This window comes from Lutra lutra, chromosome 14 (assembly GCF_902655055.1).
Source record: "Lutra lutra chromosome 14, mLutLut1.2, whole genome shotgun sequence".
Lineage (NCBI taxonomy): Eukaryota > Metazoa > Chordata > Mammalia > Carnivora > Mustelidae > Lutra > Lutra lutra.
Window position 1 is genome coordinate 5,602,471 of NC_062291.1, and position 21,905 is coordinate 5,624,375.

A 21,905-nucleotide genomic window follows, 5' to 3' on the forward strand; every position below is an offset into this window, starting at 1 on the left:
AGGAGACCTAAAAAAAAAAAAAAAATGTTACCCTTCTGGAAGTTTGGAAGAGCCATTTCATGAGAAATGAGTTAAGAGTGAATGCTTTCCCAGTTTTTCTTGCTTTCTCATTCTAGAAACGGGCTTTACCAGAAGAAACACAAAAGCCCCCAATTTATCATTTTCTCAGGGGAAAGCAGTGGACAACTCAGGAGGCAGAGGACTTGCCTTGGTGCCAGAATGGGTTGGTCGCCAAACCAGACCGCCAGCTCACCCATCAGGACCTAGAGTTTCCTCATCCTGAGCAGACCCTGTCTCTAGGAGCTGTGTGTACTTGACCCAAGAGGGTGAATTCTTTTTTTTTTTTTTAAGATTTATTTTATTTATTTATTTATTTATTATTTTTTTTGACAGAAAGTGATCATAAGCAGGCAGGCAGTGGGGGGGAGGGGAAGCAGGCTCCCTGCCGAGCAGAGAGCTCGGGGCTCCACCCCAGGACCCCAACATCATGACCTGAGCTGAAGGCAGACGCTTACCCCACTGAGCCACTCAGGCGCCCCAAGATGGTGAGTTCTTTGTAAGCAGAGGGGCAAGGTTCGGGTGGAAGCCACAAGCTCATCAGGAGAGGGGTAGTGAGCAGGAAGGGGTGTTGAAGAGGGAGGGGGACATAAATAGAATCCCTAGTCGTATAATAATGGTGAGAGGAGCTGGAACAGGAAACAGAGTGAGGCTAATTCAGCACTGATTTCTTGGAGGCACTCGGCACTGGCTCTTTCAGCCATTATATATACCAAAGGACTGAAATCAAATGCAGAGGAATCGCTTGACTTGCAATTTAGGAGGGGAAGGAAAGTCAGCGAGCGTTTCCTGCACCTGAAGATTGGAGGAGCTCTTGAGAAGGGATACTGCCCACACCCTCGTTGTCATTCCTCCTCTCTGGAGCCTGGGCATAAATTGAACAGTGCATTGAAATGACCCCGAGAATAGTGCATGACATGGGACTCATTTGCCACCTTTCAATAGTGGAAAAGGAGTGCACCTGCAAACCGAATATATCATATCACTGTATACTTATTCCTTAACTCATTTTAGCTGTTTGTTAGAGACACTGGGGTGTGTACTTCCTAATAAGTAGGACTAACATCTGATTCTTCTCTGTTCCTCTTGGCCTGAATGTCTGACCAAGGCAACATTGGGTGTCCCGGTGGGGCAAGGCGGCAGTGGTGCTCTGATCCCACAGCCTCGCTCACTGCCCCTCGGCAGACCATGTGTATTCCTGACCCTGAACTCTGCTCCCCTTTTTACTCAGAGCCTTTCTGTCTTTCAAGAGCCCGGCCAGGTTTCTGCGTCATCTGGTTCTTTCCACTGTTATCACAGCCCACGCTGGCCATGCTCTGTTCAGGATTTCCGTTAAAGCCAAAATCTGCTTTGCACATAATTGTTCCATAATGCTTTCCTAGGTTTGTTTGTCACTTCCAGACAGACTAAGTTCCTGAAGAGTAATCATGCTTTGTATTTATTTTATTGACTGTCCAGGGCGGATGGCACAGGGCGGATGCTCATGGCTGTTCCCTAGCCAACTGAGACGTTCCTGTGGTACATCACACTGTGTGTAGCCCTCTGAGACTGAGAAAGTCCGTGCCTTTGTGCATTCGGTTAAATGAATGCTGGATGAAATATAATATCCCAGTTTTGCTGTGTGTGTGTGTGTGTGGTACAAAGACACAAAAGACTAGGGAAAATGCCGCAAAATCTCAACAGTATTATCTCTGAGCACTCAGATTAGTATGTATTCTTTATTAGTTATGCTCTTCGGTACTTTTATAAATGACGTACAAAGAATATTTTTTAGTTTATGGGAAGTAGGTCTACTCTAACAGAAGTATTAGGAAGGAGTGAGGTAATGAAATTGATAAGTAATTATTATCATCATAAGAGGATCAGTACACTGAAATGGAAAGTTTGTGATGAATTCGGTTTAAATACCTAGGATCCTTTGTGGCTCTATTCCAGTGTTTCCCAAAGTGCGTCCCAAGGGGTACCATTCCTACCGCAGGCATTACATTTAAATAATATGGGAAACAAAGGCACCTGGGTGGCTCAGTTGGTTGGACGGCCAACTCTTGATTTCAGCTCAGGTCATGATCTCAGGGTCATGAGATCGAGCCCCGTGTCAGGCTTTGTGCTCAGTACAGAGTCTGCTTGAGATTCTCTCCTTCTCTCTCTGCCCCTCCCCAACTCAGGTACGCATGTGTGTGCACTCTCTCTCTCTCAAATAATCTTTAATAATAATAATAATAATAATAATAATAATAAAGGAAACACACATTCTATGGCTGTGGAAATTCACAACGTCCATTAGCCCTGAATATTCCTAAAGCAAAGGAACCTGGATCTACCTAGTATTTTCCAAACTTTTCTGATCATGGAATCCTTTTTTCTTATAATGCCTGTTAACATGTTGGGAAGCATTGTTCTATCTGATTTTTAAAGAACAGCATAGATTTTAGCTTTGGATATCTTTGTATTGCTTCTATATTATTAAGGATTACTTTGGTTAAATGATCTGAAAGGGTGACAAAGTTAAGAGTATGACTTCTTTATTCCACATCTATGGGAGCATTTTAACACAATATCATATGATCTGGTGACTTTCTCTGTCATCATCTCACGACATGGCATCTGTCATCACTTAATTCTTTGAGCTTTAAAACTGAATTTGCCACAATGAAGAACTAAATGAAAAAAACAAGCCATAGCCTGAATTTACTCACCCTCCTCCAGAGTCCATCTTCAGTAGGAAGTTAGTTGTGTGAAACTGTATTTTCTTTTTCCACAGATTTTTTTTATCTCCATAATTGTCTTTTCCATATGAGTTTTTTTTGTTTGTTTGTTTGTTTTTTTTTTTTTTTTTTACAGAGATTACAAGCAGGCAGAGAGACAGTCAGAGAGAGGAGGAAGCAGGCTCCCTGGCGAGCAGAGAGCCCGATGCGGGGCTCGATCCCAGGACCCTGGGATCACGACCCGAGCTGAAGGCAGAGGCTTTAACCCACTGAGCCACCCAGGCGCCCCTCCATATGAGTTTTTGACAGTGGTAATGATAGTTGAGAGATCACCCCCAGCACTGCCTGGAAATTATCCCAATAATGAAAGGTTGCGGGCTCACCCATGATGTCAGGCAGTCAGTGTATAAATTGAAACGTGCACGCTTCTATCTGAATTTGCCTTAAGTTGTGGGGATTTACTGAGAACAACGTCCAGACATCCTGGTGGGAGGGCATAACACAGAAGGATGGGACCCTGCCTTACTTTCACCCTCCTGTGCCTCTCCCCGTCCTCTCTTCCATGACGGAAACACACACCTTGCTGGAAACTCAGAGAATGGTTATGCATTTGATTCTCCAGAGGCTTCCTGGCTATCCTACATACTCGCATGAGAAGTAAGAGGAAGACGGATATTAAACATTAATAAAGCAGTTTAGGAAGCACAATACAGAGAGGGCCGAGTAGGATTGGGGCTAATAAAGGATGTGATCTCTCCCTCACAAGCCGCATAAGGCTTGGGATTACCCTTGGCTAAAACAGGTACAGCCGGGGCTGGCCGTTCATTCATCACAGGATTAGCTAACACCTGAATTAGAGGCTGCTTTCAGGATTTGCCACGTGAAATTACTGTGTTTTAGGAATTACGAGCTTGGTTTAATGTCATTAAACAAAATATACAGAGTAGGTGTGACCCTGGTATATTTTGCATGATCTCCTGTACCCCTGTGGTAGAGACCACCTTTTAGCACTGGGCACCCCCCATTCAGCCAAGGGCCAGGCTGAGCAGATGGCAGGCAAGTACGCTATCTCCCGGATACTTGCGTCTGTCCGTGGTGACACCCTGTGCACGTTACAGCTCTGTTTGAATTTCCAGCTGACTGACAGGCACACAATCATGAATGAAAACCCAACAGTGGGAAATAAGGTCTCTTCACCCCCTCGCGGGCTGTGGGAACAGCGCTGCCCCCAGAGCCATGCTGTGGGCTGCAGCCTGGTTTCCAGAAGTCACGTGGCTTGGGATGGCGTGTCTGAGGCCTTCCACAGCAGCGGCTGCCAGAGGTTGTGGTTTTTAAGTAACACTTCGAGGTGGAACCAAAGGCCATCAGCAGGAAGACGAGGCAGATAAGAGATCAGAGAGCAAGGTCTATTTTTGCCAGGAACGCAAAAATACGATGGGCGTCTCGGCATTTGTGCCCATAAGTAACAGGCGGGAAGAGCTTCTCGCAGTGTCCTGGGAGCCTTTAGAGGTCAGGGGCTATGACCTTCTCATGCAGGCAGCCCCGGCCCCTGGCATGCCCGGTGCCCCTGTTGCACGGCAGGACAGGTGAGCTGACACGGACCAGAGTGGAAAGACTTCAGCCCGAGTGAGCTGGAGATGTGCTTCCCAGTGCTGATGTGCACCCAGATCACCTGTTGAAATGCAGCTTCGGCTTCTGGGCTGCGGGAGCAGGGCCTGAGATGCTCCGTTTCCAGCAAGCTGGGGGGGTGGGTGCCGATGCTGCTAGCCCACGGACCACACTGTGAAGGTCAGGATCCTGGAGGGTAACGAGACCCGTGAAAAATGTCTTCTGTTTAAGTTCTGGTTCAGAAAGCTGCTGCCACAACCCCTCATTCGCACCCCCCCATCCCCACACCCAGGGTGGCAGGCCATGACTGTGGCAGTGGGGTCAGGTGCCTCCTTGCTCCTGCTCACGCCTTGGTCTGGGGCAGCGAGGGGAAGGTATGGAGGCCCCCCAGTTAACCAACCCCTTCTCTTCCCCCAGGGGAGGAGCGCCCCCGGGACTCCCCGGGCCCGGCGGAGGCCCAGGCGCCGGCTGGGGCGGATGCCAGCGGCCGAACGAGCCACCCCTGCTGGAGATGCTCCCGGGCACAGCTCAAGAAGATTTTCTGGGGCGTGGCGGTGGTGCTGTGCGTGTGTTCCTCCTGGGCGGGTTCCACGCAGCTCGCCAAGCTGACCTTCAGGAAGTTCGATGCTCCCTTCACCTTGACGTGGTTTGCCACCAACTGGAACTTTCTGTTTTTCCCGTTGTATTATGTGGGGCACGTCTGCAAGTCGGAGGAGAAGCAATCTGTGAGGCAGAGATACAGGTAGGCAGCTTGTGGACGGCAGGCCCTGAGCTCTGGGCTGCTCTCCCGAGTGCTGATGCCCCTGGGCTGTCCTGGCAGCCGGCGCTGTGTTGGGCTGGTGGGAGCACTGGGGAGAGGTCCCAGAGTCACCTGCTGTCTGAGTGGAGCTACGATTGGGATTCTCTCCCCCCTGGGGATGGTAAACACCAGCTTCCAGTGTCTTCCGCCCTAAGAACTCCTTTATACAAAACAAAAGGCAACATCTTCTAGAGAGAGCCCGTGGTGGGTCCTCCTCAGGCTGGGGTTAGCACCATGAGTCCATGGGGCCAGGGGACATGGCTGCTTCCTGTGGCTCCCCTCCCCTCGGGGAGATGTTCGCTGCAAAGAATTGATTACTCATTCCCCTTCCAACCCAAGACATTCCCTCCTTTGGTGATGGGATTGCCTGGGTCCGGTTACCCTACAGCGTGGCTCTCAAAATCAAAGCAGTATCTGAATTTTGTTGACTCTTCTTTCTCATATGGAGTCCACTGGTGTGGCTTTCCTTGCACAAAGAAGCCAGGAACCCTGACAAACCTTGCTCCTCAACAGACGGCAGGGTTCCCCCAGCCCCCCTCAGAAGTCAGATCGTTGGTGTTGACCTTGAGTCCTCATCCCAGGCCAGTTGTGGGATCTCACGGTTGTCCTAGTTGGAGGACCTCTGTGGGCTGTGGCAAGGGCTTCCTGCTGGCCCAAATCTGACCTAGTCGGAAAAGAAATGGGAAAGAATGCTGGCCAAGGTGACCTAGTGGGCCCTGGGAGCTTAGCTGGGGTCAGCCCCAAAAGGGGGGGGCGGGGATTTTCAAAGTTGAAAGTTCTTCACTCCTTCACTACCACCTTCTTCCCCACTTCACCCCACCTCACCAAACACGCACCCCGTAAACCAGCAGGTCTCCCGTACTATCTGCTTCAAGCTTCAGCCCTCTTCTGATGTTGCCATCAGAAGTTATAAGATAACTAAAAACACCACGGGTCCAGGGAGCCAAGGGTTCGGGGAACGGAGGTCCAGACTCAGATCAGGATCTTTGGTTCTCCAGGAACCAACCATTAGATGTCCCTGTAAAGTTACAGGTGGCGGTGTGAGATCCCCAACTTTTGTACAGCTTGGAGGTAATTTGGACTGGCTCCTCTGGGAAACCAAGTTGTAAATCAGACCACTGCATCTAGAGGAAAGGGCTGCGTGAGCGTGGACTGAGTCACGAGGCAGCCTCGCACGTCCCCTTAGGGGAAAGGATTCAGAGCAAAATCTGAGGACGGGGTCTGGTGCAGGAGTGAGGGGCCTGGAGTGTAGAACCAGGGCCCAAGCCTGCGGTGTTCTCAATATTAAATTAAACCAGTAGCTCATGGACCAGCCAGAAATTACCAAAGATGCACTTAATGTACCTTTCTTGAAGAGCAGCCAAAAGCCGACTGAAACAGGTTTAGCAACTTTGGTAAGACCCACAATTGTCCCCAGGGCAAGAGGGAAATAACAGTCTGCTTTTGGTCACAGATGAGAACCAGTATTCAGTAAACGATGTATTTGACGGTTGTGTAGCTCTCAGCATAGTTGGTCATTAGAAGTTCCCCTTTCCTTAAACCGACTAGAATATCGAGCTCCTTCTTCTTAACAAAGAGCTGAAAGTGAGCGTATGCGGCATTTCTTGAGAGAGGGCCACTGGCAGAGAAGGCGACACGTGCTTCCCTGCTCCCTTCACCCCTTGTGCTGAAACAAGGCCTCCCCTGAGGGCAGGACGGGGCGGCCACCTTACACACATGTCCCACATGTGACCACTGCTCACCTCGGGACAAAGACAGGCACTGCTGACCACTTGAGACAGGCCCCGCAGCCCTTAACTGACTGCTAAGAACAACACAGAAGGACCCACGCTCTGTGGTGGTTAAAGAGTCCAGGTGGGGAAAAGGAGAGGTCACTCACTTGGATTAGTTCAACACAGGCCTCAGCCACCATGACCTTGGCTCCTTGTGTCCCTGTAGAAAGTGTCTGGGAAGGACCATGAACAGATGATGGAGGTAGAGTCAGCTGGAGAGTGGTGGCGGGCAGGGCCGATAATCACAACATGATCAGAGAAGCCGGCTAACACCCTGCCCAGTTTCTCCAATAAATCTAAGCTCCACCTCTTTAAAAAAAAAAAAAGAAAAACTTTCATAAAATCTTCCTTGAAAATCCACTCTGAGCAGAGCTGTCCATTCACCAACCGTTATGGTAGCCAGTCAAGCCGCGCACACCACTGGAGGGGCAAGGAAAGATTCTTCCGCAGGAAAGGGAGACAAACACTTAAACATCACTGACTTGACTTAAGAGATGGTGACTCTGTCACAGCTCACATCAGCAGTTCTCGAAACTGACTTTGGGATTCCTGGAAGCCAAGGAGAACAGAAATCACACCTTCCATTTTGGGGCTTTTGTCGGAATGAGTGCCGGTGAGGGAAAGATCTAGAGGGAGCTGAGGACATGTGTGTCTGGCTAAAAGAAGTGTTTCAGCAAGAGACTGGGCAGAAAAGAGCAAAGATAGAAACCTTTTTCACAGAGAGGGAAGCAGTGAAGACAGCTTTTCTTGGGGCTGTCAGGAAGCCATCAGACGGAAGTTTCATTTCCCCAAGCCCTCCCCCCGCTAGGCTAGGTTTCCCCAACGTGAAGCTAGAAATGGCAGCCAAAGCAGAGAGGAAAGAGTCCACTGCCTGGCACAGAGCCCTGGAAACCCAGCGAGGGCACCTGGGATCTTGCCGAAGAGCGGACGCTGATTAATTTGGTAGGTCTGGGTGGATCAGAGATTATGCCTTTCTGACAAGCTTCCCAGGGATGCTGCTGGTGCTGCTACTGGCCCTGGGGCCGCTGTTGGACTCTAACAGCCCTGGAGGTGGGAGACTTGGCTACAGGTTTTTAAACGCTGCCAGTGTGACCGAGTGCAGGAGTCAGGATTCACCATACCACATAGCACTGATGAGTGACTCACTTCGGGCTCTGGGGATGTTTGACCCCCGGTCCTGCTACTTTCGAGGGAGGAGGGGCTCCACGGGTGGTCCTGGAAGCTCCGCGAACTTCGGATGCTCGTTTGTAAGTGGAACATGATGACACACGCACTGTCTCGCACACGAGATTGTTGGGTGATCAGATGAGACACTGTACACGCAAGTGCCCTAGCAGCCGTGAAACACCATTAAAATGCGTGGCACCGTCACTGCCTTGTGCTGTCCTCGGTGGGTTACATCCAAGCACGTATCCCAGGCCTCATTTATCGGGTGCCTTGCGATCATCTATTTACACGGCAGGAGTGGGTCTTAGAGCAAGCGCTGAGTCATGCAGGGTCATGCAGGGTCATGCAGGGGCGATTCCCTGGAGAAATCCACTCCGGATGCACCAGGCCTCCTGGGATTGAACCAGGCTTCTCATGCTGGGGCACCGTTGTCAGGAATTAGGAGCGTGAGTGTGAAAACCCTCCTGCCCAACCATCCCGGGTTTCCAGTCTCAAGCCTGTGGTCCCGTTCCTTGCTGACATGCGCCAAGGAAGCAGCAGTGCCCAGGACCCAGGACAGGCTCTGGCCATGGAGATGCTTGTGGGCAGTGTAGGAAACTGCAGGCACAACTGAAAGGCAGAGGGGAGGGAGTCCCCAGAGTCTCTTCCACACCTGGGCACCTGGAGAATAGCTACATCAGGTCTGTGCCCTGGAGAGGTATAACTTTCTGGGACAGGAGGACAGCGTCTCAGATCCCAGGGGCCGCCACAGGCAGCAGAGATCAGCCAGAGCAGGTCCAGGGCTCCTGCACGCTTGTCAGAAGGCCTTCCAAGAATTTTTACCCATAGTGACCTCTTTTCATAAGCAAATGCTAGGACCTTCTGCTGTGGCGCAGCTGCCAAGAAAGTGAACGATACAGTGGTGACAGAGTTTTCTTCTGCCTTTTGTAGTTCTGGGCTTCTGTAAGCTAGCCAACAGATTCTGTGTTAGAAACACTGAGAAACGGTCAGAGCCATGGAAGGGGAAAGGGCAGTTTTGATGCCTTTCATCTTAAATCCTTCCGGGACCCAGTGTGTACGTAGCTGTGCGGACTTAACGCAGGAACTGTGTGGTCTTGTAGCTCTGACATTCGGGTCTGTGGAGCAGAGTGGAGCAGTTGGGATCCAAAGGTTTGTTCCTTCTGCAAGAGGCATCGCACGTCTCCTTTGGGCAAGGCACTAGGGACATAGTAATAAATGAGCACCCGTTATGGGAGTCAGGCAAGCAAGGTGGGCGGGGTGCACAGGGGAGCCTGGGGAAGAGGCCAGGTGCCTGGGTCCTGGGGCAGGTTGGGAAGGTTTCTTCGAGATGACCAAGGAACAGCCTCTTTGAAAGCAAGCACACAGCACTTGGATGCTGGTCCCCGGCAGGAGGAGTGGTGCAGTTGGACAAACACTTGTTGACTTCCACGTATGGGGCATGCGGGCACACGTGGGGAATGCAGGTGATATTCCTCGCTGTAGGAGCTCACAACTGATTGGGATAAAGACCCACATGAAAACCAGAATGAGCTGTAAAGAGGAGTCAGGTAGGAAGGTGGGCAGCAGCTGGAGTGCGTGGACAGGGCAAGGGCAGACGTTAGATCTGTACCAGACTCAAGCCCAGAGCGGAAGGTCTTTGGGTGCTGTTGGATCAAGGGCTTTATTCTGGAAGCAATGGGATCCTTGGGGGCATTTGGAGCTGAGGACAGAGATCATCAGAGCTGTTTGCAGAAGTAAGGCTCCAAGCGCTAATTCCATAATAGCTTACAGAATATGCCCCATTTCACATCAACAGTACAGTGACTCACATGTTTTCACTTTTTATTTCTTTGGGTTTTTTTTTTTTCTTTTTTGGGGTGGTGGGGAGTGAGAACCCAGTTTCTGAGAAATGCCGAGATTATAAGTGTACATCTTGAAGTATTACACAGTCAGATCTCTTGCTCTGAATGGTCACTTTTTCTTCATCCTAAAGCACCCTAATGCTTTTGGTGAAAAGCATTTTGGTGGTCATTTCCTCAGCACACTCAGCATTCTGAAAAGAGGGGGAGAATCTTCTTTCTAGGAAACTTTGGCACATGTTAGTGGGGCCCAATGTGAATGCTAAGGCATCACCAAAGCAGCCCTAATTAGCAATGCCCCAGCATGGGACCTTCTGTCTGATGCGAGCTGGTGGTCTCCTTTGGTTGACTTTTCTTACTCTGAGCCCCGGACATGCTCTGGCCTGTTCTCAGCTCTTTATAGGCTGAAGGCACTGTGCAATCAAGGTACAGTGGCCTTCCACTCTAGGAGGATGGAGATAGGCCATCATTTGTTCTACAAAATCTGCCAAGGTTCTAAGTGTTATGGATAAGAACAGTGACCAAAACAAGTGAAAATCCCTGCCTTTGTGGATCTTACATTTTAGTGGGGAAGCAAACAATAAACAAATAAAATATGATATGTCCCATGAAGCAAGGCTGGAGGGTTGGGGTGCTGAGTGGGGAGGCGATGGTGTCAAGCTGGGGACCCGTCTGTTGAGGAGGCCTGTGGTTACCCCAGCATCTCCCTACCCCACCCAGACCCAAATGCCTGGGGTTAGCCCTGCTTACCCACCGGCTCATTCCTTCTTGATTTCTACAGGCATTCATTTCTGCAGTAAGCCCTCACCGGCTGTCTACTCTGACCCTGCACACAGGGCACTGGGGAACGGAAGTTCCAACCACATTCTTGCCCTCAAGTTGCTCATAACCCAGTGGGGGGGGGGGGGCTACCTTTGCACCCCTGGATACAGGGTCAGGTGGCAAGGAGGCCTGATCCTTTGGGCCTCCAGTGGGACCCGAGAACCCTGGTTGAGCCACCAGCATCAGAGGGTCCAACTGGTGGAGGGAGGCACAAACTGTCCCGTGTTTAGGGCCTCCTCCTGCCTTCCCCCTTCCTCCTGACTCAGAGCAGTCTTACTTCCTGTGTTCTTCTCCAAAATCATCTACTCCCAAAGCAGCGACACGTCCAGAGCCCTTTCAGTTGTTGGTTGATGTTTCGTTGTTTGTTTTTATAACCGGTTTAGAAAAAAAAAATGGGCAAAAATTGGGGAACTTTAGTTCTTAATCGGCCTGTGTCTTCCGCTGGGTGGTAAATAATGGCAGTGGTCTGTCACCATCTTTGTGCCAAGAGATTTAGGTCAGGCTCGCTGCTGAGACAGAGCACCTCCTCCCTACCCGCCCCAGAGACTGCACACGTGGTCACACGGGCACACACACGCACAGACGCATGCACACGGAGCCATCGGCACACACAAGCCGCATGCTCCAGGTCTGAATGGGAAGTCGTAATGGGTTCCAGTGTCAGCCAAAGAAGAAACGAGGCAGGCGTGGCTGACACAGGTTTAGATCATCTCTGCCTGCTTTAAGGTATCATTTGAAGTATTCAAGGATGCGTTAGTGGAGAAATGAGACATGGAGCACTGTCATTGTGACCCAGTGGTGACAAGCACCCTCCATGCTCCACAGGGTCCTCTCCTCATGGTGCTGGTAGTTTAGCTCATTTGTTTCTCCCCATGTATCATCCCCACCTCACCCCTGCATCTCAGCTAGACAGCTGCTCATTCCATCCCAGGGAGATTCAGTGGCAGCCAGACAGTCCAGAATATTCCACAAGTGGTTGACCAGCTGTCCCTAAGGCAAGTAGTAAATACCGTGTTAGCTCCTGATCTCTGCTCTCACTGTACTTCAGCCTCCGTCCATCCCCGGTTTTCTCAGGTCTTTGGTAATCCCTGAGGGATGTCAGGGGTTTGTCTTTGAAGTTCAGTAGTTTACAAAGGTGATGTAATTTAACCTTGTCCTTTCAGAGCACGTCAAATTTGGCTACAACAAGGTTACGCTTTCCCATGTGAGTTCATGGAAGTTTTGCAAAAGGTCAGATCCAATACTCGTGCTTGTGGGTTTGAAGACTAGTATCCATTAAAATAATTGCCATATCAATGGGATTAGGGCCCTTTGGGGGTCCAGATGTCTTAGGCTACACTTGTCAACAAGAAATATGGTAAAAATTTTTAGCACAAAGTGCCAAGGCCCTTGTGAACCTTTGCTAAGGTCCAAGTTGCAGTGGCACGAAAGGTGTAGAGCAAGAAGGAGTCGCTTTCCAGAGCAGGGATCCTGGAGGAGCAGAATTAACATTTGTACAAGTCAGATGATGGAGAAGGGGCCCTGTGCATGGATGCGGGAAGGTTCGGAGAGGCACACACAGGTGTGTATGGGCTGCTGGAAGATGCCTGCAGTGGGAGACACAGACCCAGCCCAGCCCACCTAGCTAGTGTTGAGCCATTTCTTACTTTCCATGTGATTCTTAGTCAGAGTCAAGGCTAGTAAGCCAGCTCACAGGCATATTGAAATTTAAAAATTTCACCACATTTAGGGGAAAAAAATCACCTGCACGGAGATCTTAAAAGATCAGGAAGGGACTTTGAGGATTCTCTGATCCAACTCATCCATATTATCAAAGAGGCCCCAGATGCTCAGAGAAGGGGTGTGAGACCTTTGTTCTCTTCAGTTCCAGATCTCTTTAGATACACTGCCAGGAAGGAAATAGGTCAACACTCTTTTCTTATGGGGAAGAACAAGGAGGCAGTTCCTGGGCAGGACAGAGAAACAGTGGATAAGAAAGCCACCCACCGACACTAGGGGCACAGTATTAAAATGGTAAGGATGTAGGCTTGTCCTTGGACAGCTCAGGTTCAAAGCCCAGCTTTGCCTTTATTTCACTAGATGGCCATAGATTGGTCACCAAAAGCTCCAAGCTTCACGCCTTCTCTGTAAAACAGAGCCCCCAATACCAGCCTCTGGGGGTTGTAGCTGGGATTGTCTTTCCTCTGGGCTCTGAAGAGCTCTTGTCTAGATCTTGTGTTCCAGTTGCACAGGCTTAAATATGATGGTTTGTATAAAGCTCCAAACTACACTTGGTCCAGAGGTCTTGTATCCCTCTTCAGTTGACTTCATATGTGAATCCCCAGACTCACACAAACCATGGCTCCCATTCTCTGCAGATTGTAAGATGGTGATGGTGGTGGTGAAGATGATAGAGATGATGGTGATCATGGTGATGATGATGATGGTGATGATGACGGTGATGATGGTGATGATGGGGATGATGATGGTGATGATGACGGTGATGATGGGGATGACGATGATGATCGGGATGACGGTGATGATGGGGATGATGGTGATAACGGTGATGATGGGGATGACGGTGATGATGGGGATGACGGTGATGATGGGGATGACGAGGATGATGTGGATGATGAGGATGATGGGGATGACAGTGATGATGGGGATGACGATGATGATGGTGGTGGTGATGTAGGTGACGGTGATGGTGGTAATAATGATGGAGAATATCCCAAACACAGAAAACGGAGTCTTTCTTCTCATGAGTATTCAGCTAAGCCACATGGCTGGTGTGGAGCCCATAGCAGAGAGAACGGTATCCTGCCCTGTCATTATTTTGGGCTGTCTGGATGGGGGCATTTCTTGGCAGAGGTGAGATTTGAGACAAGTTTGACAGGAAAAGGGCAGGGAACTCATGTGTTACATGAGTTGAAAGCCAGACAGAAATTCAGGGTGATTCATTTGTCTAAAAAGCAGTGTCCTGTCAAGCCCTTGTTCTTTTTGATTTTTTGGAAGCCAAAAAAAGGAAAAGGGGGGGAATGCTGGTGCTGAGCAGAATGCTAAAGCAGAGGCACGTCAGTTTTCTTCCACTGGAACTACCTAAGCCTTTGTTGTACACGACTCTTAGCTAAACTGGAATAGCCACCCATGTCTATGGGAACAGGTGTTATAATGGCTTCCAAAGTCTTCACCGCTCATCCTGCCCCATACTATGTGCACCTACTAGTGGCATCCCACACCAGGCCCCAGGGATACAGGGAGGAAGGAGGCCACATGGCCAAGGGAAGAGGGACCCCATGCACTGGGGTCAGGCTGGTTCACATTCTCAGATCCACCACTTACAAACTGTGCAACTTTGGATAAGTTGTTTATAAGCTCTCCTTTCGCTTTAGTGTTCTCATATTTAAGAATGGGGGATGGGGTGCCTGGGTGGCTCAGTTGGTTAAGCATCTGACTCTTGGTTTTGGCTCAGGTCATGATCTCAGGGTCATGGGATCAATACCCTTGTCAGACTCCATGCTCAGTGGAGAGGCTGCTGGAGGTTCTCTCTCTCTCTCTCCCTCTGCACCTTCCACTTATGTGTGCTCTCTCTCTCACTTTCTCTCTCTAAAATAAATAAATATTTGAAAGAAAGAAAGAGGGGGAAAGAGAGAAAGAAAAAAAAAGAAAAGGGGGGGAAAGGAAGGAAAGAAGGGGGGGGATGTAGGAAGGAAGAAAGAAAGGGGCCAATAAAGCCTATTTCCACAGGCTGACTGCAAGGTAAGGGGGAACCTTGCACAAATCAGCTTGCCTGCCAGGAACTTGGCCATTGGTCGGTGTTGAATTGGTAGTGGTCACTGCTCCCCGGACTGCTGGAGTTGTGGTTACAGTGGTGGTGGTGGTGGTGGTGAATTTTCATTCTCTGCCTCAACAGCCTTACCACACCTACCATATTTCTTTTAGCTGTTTTCTTTCCAGTGGGGCCACAGAGCAAAGGGGTTTTCAGCACTTGAATTTTCTCCAGTGTTATTTCTTTATATTACATTCCACGTGGATTTTCCTCAGCTGAGGATTCGGGAGCCCATGGGCAAAGCAGTCACCAGAAATTGTTAGGCCCAATTCTCAACAGAGAATCAAACCAAACCCTCTCCTACAGCCGGCATCCATGCCGAGTGCTTCACAGGGACAGCCCCTGCTGATCACCAGAATACATCTTACCCACTTCCGGCTTCAGCCAGTGCAGAACAGGTCCTGTGTGCAGACCCTCTCGGGCCGGCCCTCCATCCACCCACCCTCCCACCAACCAAACCCCTCCAGGTCTGGGACTGAGAGGGTGGAGGCTTTCCAGCGGACTCCGTGGGAAACTTCAGATGCATTTTCCAGCCCAGGTCATCAGTGGTTAGTGGCTTCCCTATGCCTTGGAGTGGATGGGCCTGGTCCTGAGAATGCATATTGGTTTGGTGGCCACACCCCAGACGATCTAGTCGACTTTGTCACAGAAGATGACAGATCTGGCCAGAATCAGCTGCCTTTTTCAGTGTTTGCACAAATTCTATTCTCGTGCTTCCTGGACCTTTTAAAATAGAATTATAGTAATTACATTTACCTCCTGAGCTGTTCTCTGCTTTAAGTAGAGGGAAAACAAAATGATTTATATACTTAATATAACATTTAGGAGCCCATCAGGATCGTTTCACGCTTTTCTTATCTGAGTGCCTTACTTTATGACACTTACATTTAATGAGTTACTCTCCATCACAAATACATTATTAATTTATAACATAAAATAAATTAAAAGCAATGGAAACTAAAGCTCCCTTGTTGCAGGAACACATTGTTATATGGTATTACTCCGCTACAGGTTTTTCTGGAAGGGAAATAGAAGAGAATTTTTTTTTTTTTTTTCCAGAGAAAGCCTTTAACTTCTCCACCAACAGAATGGGGACAAACTTCTTAATATTTTGTTATGAATTAATGTGGAGGGGATTTGGATATTTTAAATGCTTATTTGTTTTTTTATTCATTTGCTCTTATGAAAGCCAGTGAGTTGCAACCCGGAGGTCCTTGTTCCTTAGTAAAGATGTTTTCTCTCATGTAGGTAGCAGAGGGAATTGACAAGGCAGACAGGGGCATACGCGCATATGCTTTTTACAAAATCTTTTCTGGGGACTTGTGGGGCTTTATAAGGGATCTTTTCTACAGAGGTGGGATGAGACCCCCCCCACACCTAGGTTTCCTGACCAAGCCCCCAGCTCTCAGGAGTCCCAAGCAAGCCACTGTCATCCCCTCATGTCCTGGCACCGAGATAGATTAGAATCATCCAACAGCAGGGATGGGGACTGCATGACATTACAAAGATCCCTGGTTCTCACTGTGGTACAGGGTTGTTGCAAGGAGGGGCTCCCTGGCCAAGGACTGTATCTCCCTGCTTCCCTTGGCATCTAAATTGGGCCCAATGACTTCTCTCCAAAGTTTTCTGTATCAGCCAAGGCAGATAAAAAGCAAGTGGGCATTTTCTCCAGCCCTTCCTCTTCCCTGTTCCACTGGCTACACACACAGGAATCCCAGGCTCCAGGGGACCACAGAGCCACTAAAAGAAGGAAAATCACCGAGTGGGGAAATGCCACCTGTCTCCCACACCATGAATCAGAACTGAACTTCTGTGCCAGGCTCCGACTTTGGGGCGTTGACCCTGCAGCCAGCATTAGGCTAATGAACATAGGCCCCGTGCTCCTGGCCCAGCCCACAGAGTCAGAGTTGATCTGAAAATCTATACCCTTGACGGGGTGTGCATGGACAACCTCACTACCCAAGAGCTCCCATGGGGTTTATGTGAATTCTGAGTAGGCAAAAATTTTTAAGAATTTACAGACATAAAATGGCAGTTTTATTTATTATTTTATTAACATATAATGTATTACTTGTTTCATGGTGCAGGTCTGTGAATCATCAGTCTTAGACAATTCACAGCACTCACCATAGCACGTACCCTTCCCAATGTCCATAATCTAGCCACCCTATTCCCTCTGCCCTCAGCAACCCTCAGGTTTTTTCCTGAGATTAAGAGTCTTATGGTTTGTCTCCCTCTGTTTTCATCTTGTTTCATTTTCCACTTCTTCCCCTATGATTGTCTGCCTTGTTTCTCAAATTCATCATATCAGTGAGATCATATGATAGTTGTGTTTCTCTGAATGACTTATTTCCCTCAGCATAATACCCTCTAGTTCCATCCATGTTGTTGCAAATGGCAAGATTTCATTTCTGTTGATGGCTGCATAGTATGCCATTGTATATATATACCACATCTTCTTTACTCATTCATCTGTTGATGGACATCTAGGTTCTTTTCATAGTTTGGCTATTGTGGACATTGCTGCTATAAACACTCAGGTGCACGTGCCCCTTCAGATGGCTACGTTTGTATCGTTAGGGTAAATACCCAGTAGTGCGATTGCTGGGTCATAGGGTAGCTCTATTTTCAATTTTTTGAGGAACCTCTGTACTGTTTTCCAGAGTGGCTGCACAAACTTGCATTCCCACCAATATGTGGGAGGCTTCCCCTTCTCCACATCCTCACCAACATCTGTTGCTTCCTGACTGGTTAATTTTAGCCATTTTGACCAGTGTAAGGTGGTATCTACTGTGGTTTTGATTTGTATTTCCCTGATGCCGAGTGATGTCGAGCACTTTCTCGTGTGTCTGTTGGAAATGGCAGCTTTCAAACACAAGGATAGGGATCACTGTCTGTTTTGCTCCCCTGCCAATCCCCAGCAGCTGGCTCAGTACGTGGCCCAGAGGAGACATAGTGGACACTGAAAGGAGGGAGGGAAGTGGGAGAATGGAAGGAAGAGGTGATCACAGGGCAGTGTCGGGGTTGTCTCCTCATACTCACGTCAGCTGCTGTCATCCAGAACAACATACTGATCCCGTCCTGAAAGAGCTCTTCAATGATAAAGTAGTTTCAGAAAAAGAAATGCTTGATGGTCATTTTTTAGAATGAGTGCAGTCTATAATTAGTAGCTTGCAGCTCAAGCAGGGGCTGAGGAGGTGGGGCGGTGCCTCCCTGTGCTGTGTGATTAAAGCCAGGCTACGACCCCCCTCCCCGAAGATTCATGTGGGCATTTATACTGGCTGGAATTTCACATTCTCTTAAAACCGTGGCCTCACATGTCCGAGAGCAGAGGATTCCCGGGGACCAGTGTGTTTAGGATCCTAAAAGTGTTGCACACATTTTAACCTGCTATTAAATCTGAGACTTGACATCTGTTCCAATTACTGTTGCTGTTTAACGAGATGCCCTACAACGTAATGGTGCAAACACCCTTCTTGTTAAACTCCAGGACTCGGTGGGTCAGGAATTCCAACAGAGCATCAGGGATGGCTCTCCTCTGCTCCACGATGTTGGGAGCCTCCACTGGGGAGATCTGATCTGAGGAGGAGTAGCTCGACAGCTGGGGGCTGCAATTATCTGGGCCATCTTTTCTCAATATCTGGTTGTTGTCACTGGCTGTCACCTGCTGCCTCAGCTGGGGCGGTCAACCTGAGCCCGTTGACATGGCCTCTTTGGGTGGCCCAGACTTCTCACAGCATGGTGGTCCAGAGGAATCAGATTGCTTTCACGGTAGCTCAGGGGCCCAGCAGGGACAAGAGGCCTCGTTCCTCTCAGCACCTAGCCTCAGAAGTCATTGATGGCATCTCCACTATCCCTTTGCTGTCAAGGCAGCCATGTTGAGCTGTCGAGGCCACCCGGTTTCACCGGAGACATAGACCCCACCCCTCAACCAGAGGATGACAAGATCCCTGGGGAATGAGCACAGAGATTAGGAGGTATTGTTGCCACTCACTTAGAAAATACAGCCTACCACAGCGTCTCAAGCAGTGTCGTGTGTGAGGGAGAGTGGGAGGCCTGCCTCATGAGAAAGAGGTGCTTCTGGGCTGCATGAAGCTTGGGGTAGAGGAGACAGACATGGTCCCGGAGAAGGATTCCCGAGGAACCGATCTCATCCTGACCTGGGAGAGAAGTCAGAATGCAGGTTTGTTCCAGAAGCCGGGGGACCTGGGCCTGGCTAGCCTTCAAGCCCACATGGACGCTGTGGGGTCTCTGGGCCCGATGTCTGCTCTCTGTCCACCCTACGCTCCTTTCTCCGAGAAGTGTGGCCTTTGTCAGTAAAGCAGAAAATAATGTCAGCCTGGATGAGAAGGCTAATAAAAGTGATAACAGATGACTCAGCAGGTAGAAAACGACTCAGGAATGGCCAAAGCAGACGAAGGGAGACATGATGTGTTTACTTTACAGGTATCTCCTTGATCCCTGCTTCCATACTGCTTTTTTCCCCTTCTAAATATCTGGATTATTTTTATGCAAATAGTGTTCAAGGATTGCAGCATTCTAGGCTATTGTGAACACAGTAATTTATAACCCAAGTCACATCTCTTTATGCACTGAACTGCCAGAAGACCTAGCATTAGCAAAAACCACACATAAGACAAAAACAGCCATTTCATGAGTTAAGGCGTGAATAGAAGCTTGCTCCCAGAAGCAGCGAGGACAGGAGGGCAGAGTGTTTTTGTGGGTCTGTGGGATTGAGCACTCGGAGACCTGGGAGCCTGTGTCGGCTGCCATGTGCATTCAAGTCAGGCTATAGACATAGAGCTGCTAAGGCTGTCCTTGGACCCAGGGCAGGGCACAGGAGAGGCGCAGCACAGCAGGATGGGGTGCCCCGAAGGAGCAAAATTCAAAGCCAAGTTCAAGACGGTAGCCCATGACAGTGCAGGCACCGGCCGTGGCTTCCTACAAAGTTCAAGGCTAAGTGCATGGGTATACTGGGTGCCGAGTGCCTAGAACAGAAAAGAGAGAGATGGGGGAGAAGAGCAGTGGATTTATTCTTTGTGTGACAGGTTGGTTAGTTAGGTGCGCAGTCAGGAGACTGGTTAGTTGGTCAGTTAGTTTTGGTCGGTTGATTGGTTTCTTTGGTTGATTGGCTAGTTTTTGTTTGGGGGGTTTTAGCAGAGGAATACTTCCTTCTAATAAAAAAAAAAAAAATTACCCAGGGAAATGCAACATGGAAGAGCCATTCCAGGCGCACCTGGGTGGCTCCATCAGTTAAGCTCTGCCTTCAGCTCAGGTCCTGATCTCAGGGTCCTGGGATCGAGCCCCACGTTGGGCCCAGTGCTCAGCCGGGAGTCTGTTTCTCTGTCTCCCTCTGCCCTTCTCCCCAGCTTGTAATCTCTTTCTCTGTCTATCGATCTCAAATAAATAAAGAAAATCTTTAAAAAAAATAAAAAGGAGAAGAGCTGTCCTGGCTGGATGCGGAAGGCACTGATCTTTCTCCCCGGCATGTTTCTGTTCTTCTCAATCAGATGCAAAGGCCCAAGATGCCAGTCTGTTCCCCCAGAAGCACCACATCACAGCTCAGAAACCAAACTGTCCTTTGCTGCCACAAAATGTGCTCCCCCACCCCCGGCCCCTCCAGAGTCAAGGACCCCACTCAGAATAAAGGCCAAGTGAAAACCTCACCTCTGCAGCCTTAATAAAGCCCTTGCAGAGGCCTGCGAGGTAGAGTCCAGGTTTCTTCTGGCAGAATCTCTTGCGAGTTCTTGTATCAAGAGGAGGGCAGAATTGCTCCTTGCTCTGTGGGTGAGTCGGTGAACAGGCCGCTAAGAAGCAGTGGTCGTGGGTGAGGAAGTCGGAATTCCTAAACGGCTACAGGGAGGTGGGCCTGGCACAGTCCCCTGCGTCTCCTCCTGGGATGTCTTACCCCATCCCACTCACTGGGGCCCATGGGGTCTCCCAGATGCGCCAGCAGTGGTGGGCACGGAGAGCCTCGTCCTCCTCTCCAGCTGCAGGCATGGAGACTCTGTTCTACTTCCCTCATCCTCGTGTGTTTCCAGCTTCTTCCCTCGTTGTTCCCTCTCTCACGTAGAAGCCTCCATGCCATCGTGAGTAAGAGCAAATGTCTCACTTCCCTTTCCTCCTGCTCTGGCAGGGAGGCCTGCGCGCAGGTGTGCTCACATCACTGGGCCCTCAGCCTGGAGAGACGCCTCTCTCTTGCCTTGTGGGTCTGAGAAGAGTCCTTTTGGCTTTCACTTCCAGTGACAGTTGGTGGGTGTCTCGCTGGATAGGGGCCTCTTGCCCTTCCCAGTCTAGGACTCGGTGCCTGCCTGCCTGGAGCTTGTAGTCCCTTGGGGTCGCCCATCTGGTGTGGGTCGGGGCAGGAGGCCCGTAGGAAGGGGAGGCTGACCGCCCTGCCATGGCCATCCCCCCATATTTGCAGTCCACTGAAAATAAAAGTGGACTCTGCAGATTATGTGGTCGTCCTGAATGAGCACGTTTGAATTTAAATGTTCTATCCCAGTTCACAGTTCATAGGTGAACTTGGTCCTTGAGCCCAGGTAGGTAACTGACATCACAGGTGTCCCCAGCAGAGAGTGACTCAGGCGGACTGGGGAGCTGATTGTCTCAGAGGCACCCTGAGCTGTGTGCCACAGAACGCGAGTCATGCAGGGTGTTAATTAACTAGACTTCTGTGGTCACATCACCCTGGGAAACGTGGAAGTTCTTTTTTACTGCAGAACTTCTCTGTCTTTAAAGCATTAACACGCACTGGGACCTCACAAATGGCGTATAGCCTGGGGCACCTCCCAGTGTCCCCGTAGAGCCCTCTCTGTGCCACACAGGACATGTGTGCTCTCCAGCGTTCCAAGAAGCACAGTTTTGAAGATAATGTTAAAATAATGATTCCAAGCAAACAAAGAAGTTGTTGGGATCCTACAGTAAAAGGAGATGCACTATGGGGCAGAAGGTAAGTCTAGTGGTGGATGAAGGTCAAGCAAAGGCAAAGAGGAGGGCAGGGGGAGCTGGCCCTGGCTGGCCCTGGCTGGCCCTGGTTGGCCCAGGCTGCAGATCATGGCACTGGCAGACCACCGAGAACAGGCAAGTGCAGTGGAATGTTTCAGCGTCTTGATCTTTGGATACCTTGTTAAGCTGAACGGAGGTCCTCTGATAAATCTGATGTTCTTTAGGATCATCTCACCACTCAAGAGGGAAAGGAAGTGCCTAGAAGTGGTGCAGTTTGACTAGTAAGGAAAGACAAGCTTACAGCAGGTGCAGGTGGTGGAAACAGCAGGGACGGCAGCCCCGGTGCTCCTGAAGCTGTGAGCAACAAGCACATGGTCTGTG

At 49.6% G+C, this 21,905-nt stretch overlaps 1 protein-coding gene across 1 annotated transcript in view; it reads left to right on the forward strand.

The window, feature by feature from the left end:
• Positions 1-21,905, forward strand: part of SLC35F3 (solute carrier family 35 member F3) — a 122,615-nt gene that overhangs the window by 11,026 nt on the left and 89,684 nt on the right. Inside the window, exon 2 of the mRNA XM_047703587.1 lies at positions 4,788-5,112. Within this exon, the coding sequence (XP_047559543.1) occupies positions 4,788-5,112 (325 nt within the window). The remainder of the gene's footprint in view (positions 1-4,787; positions 5,113-21,905) is intronic.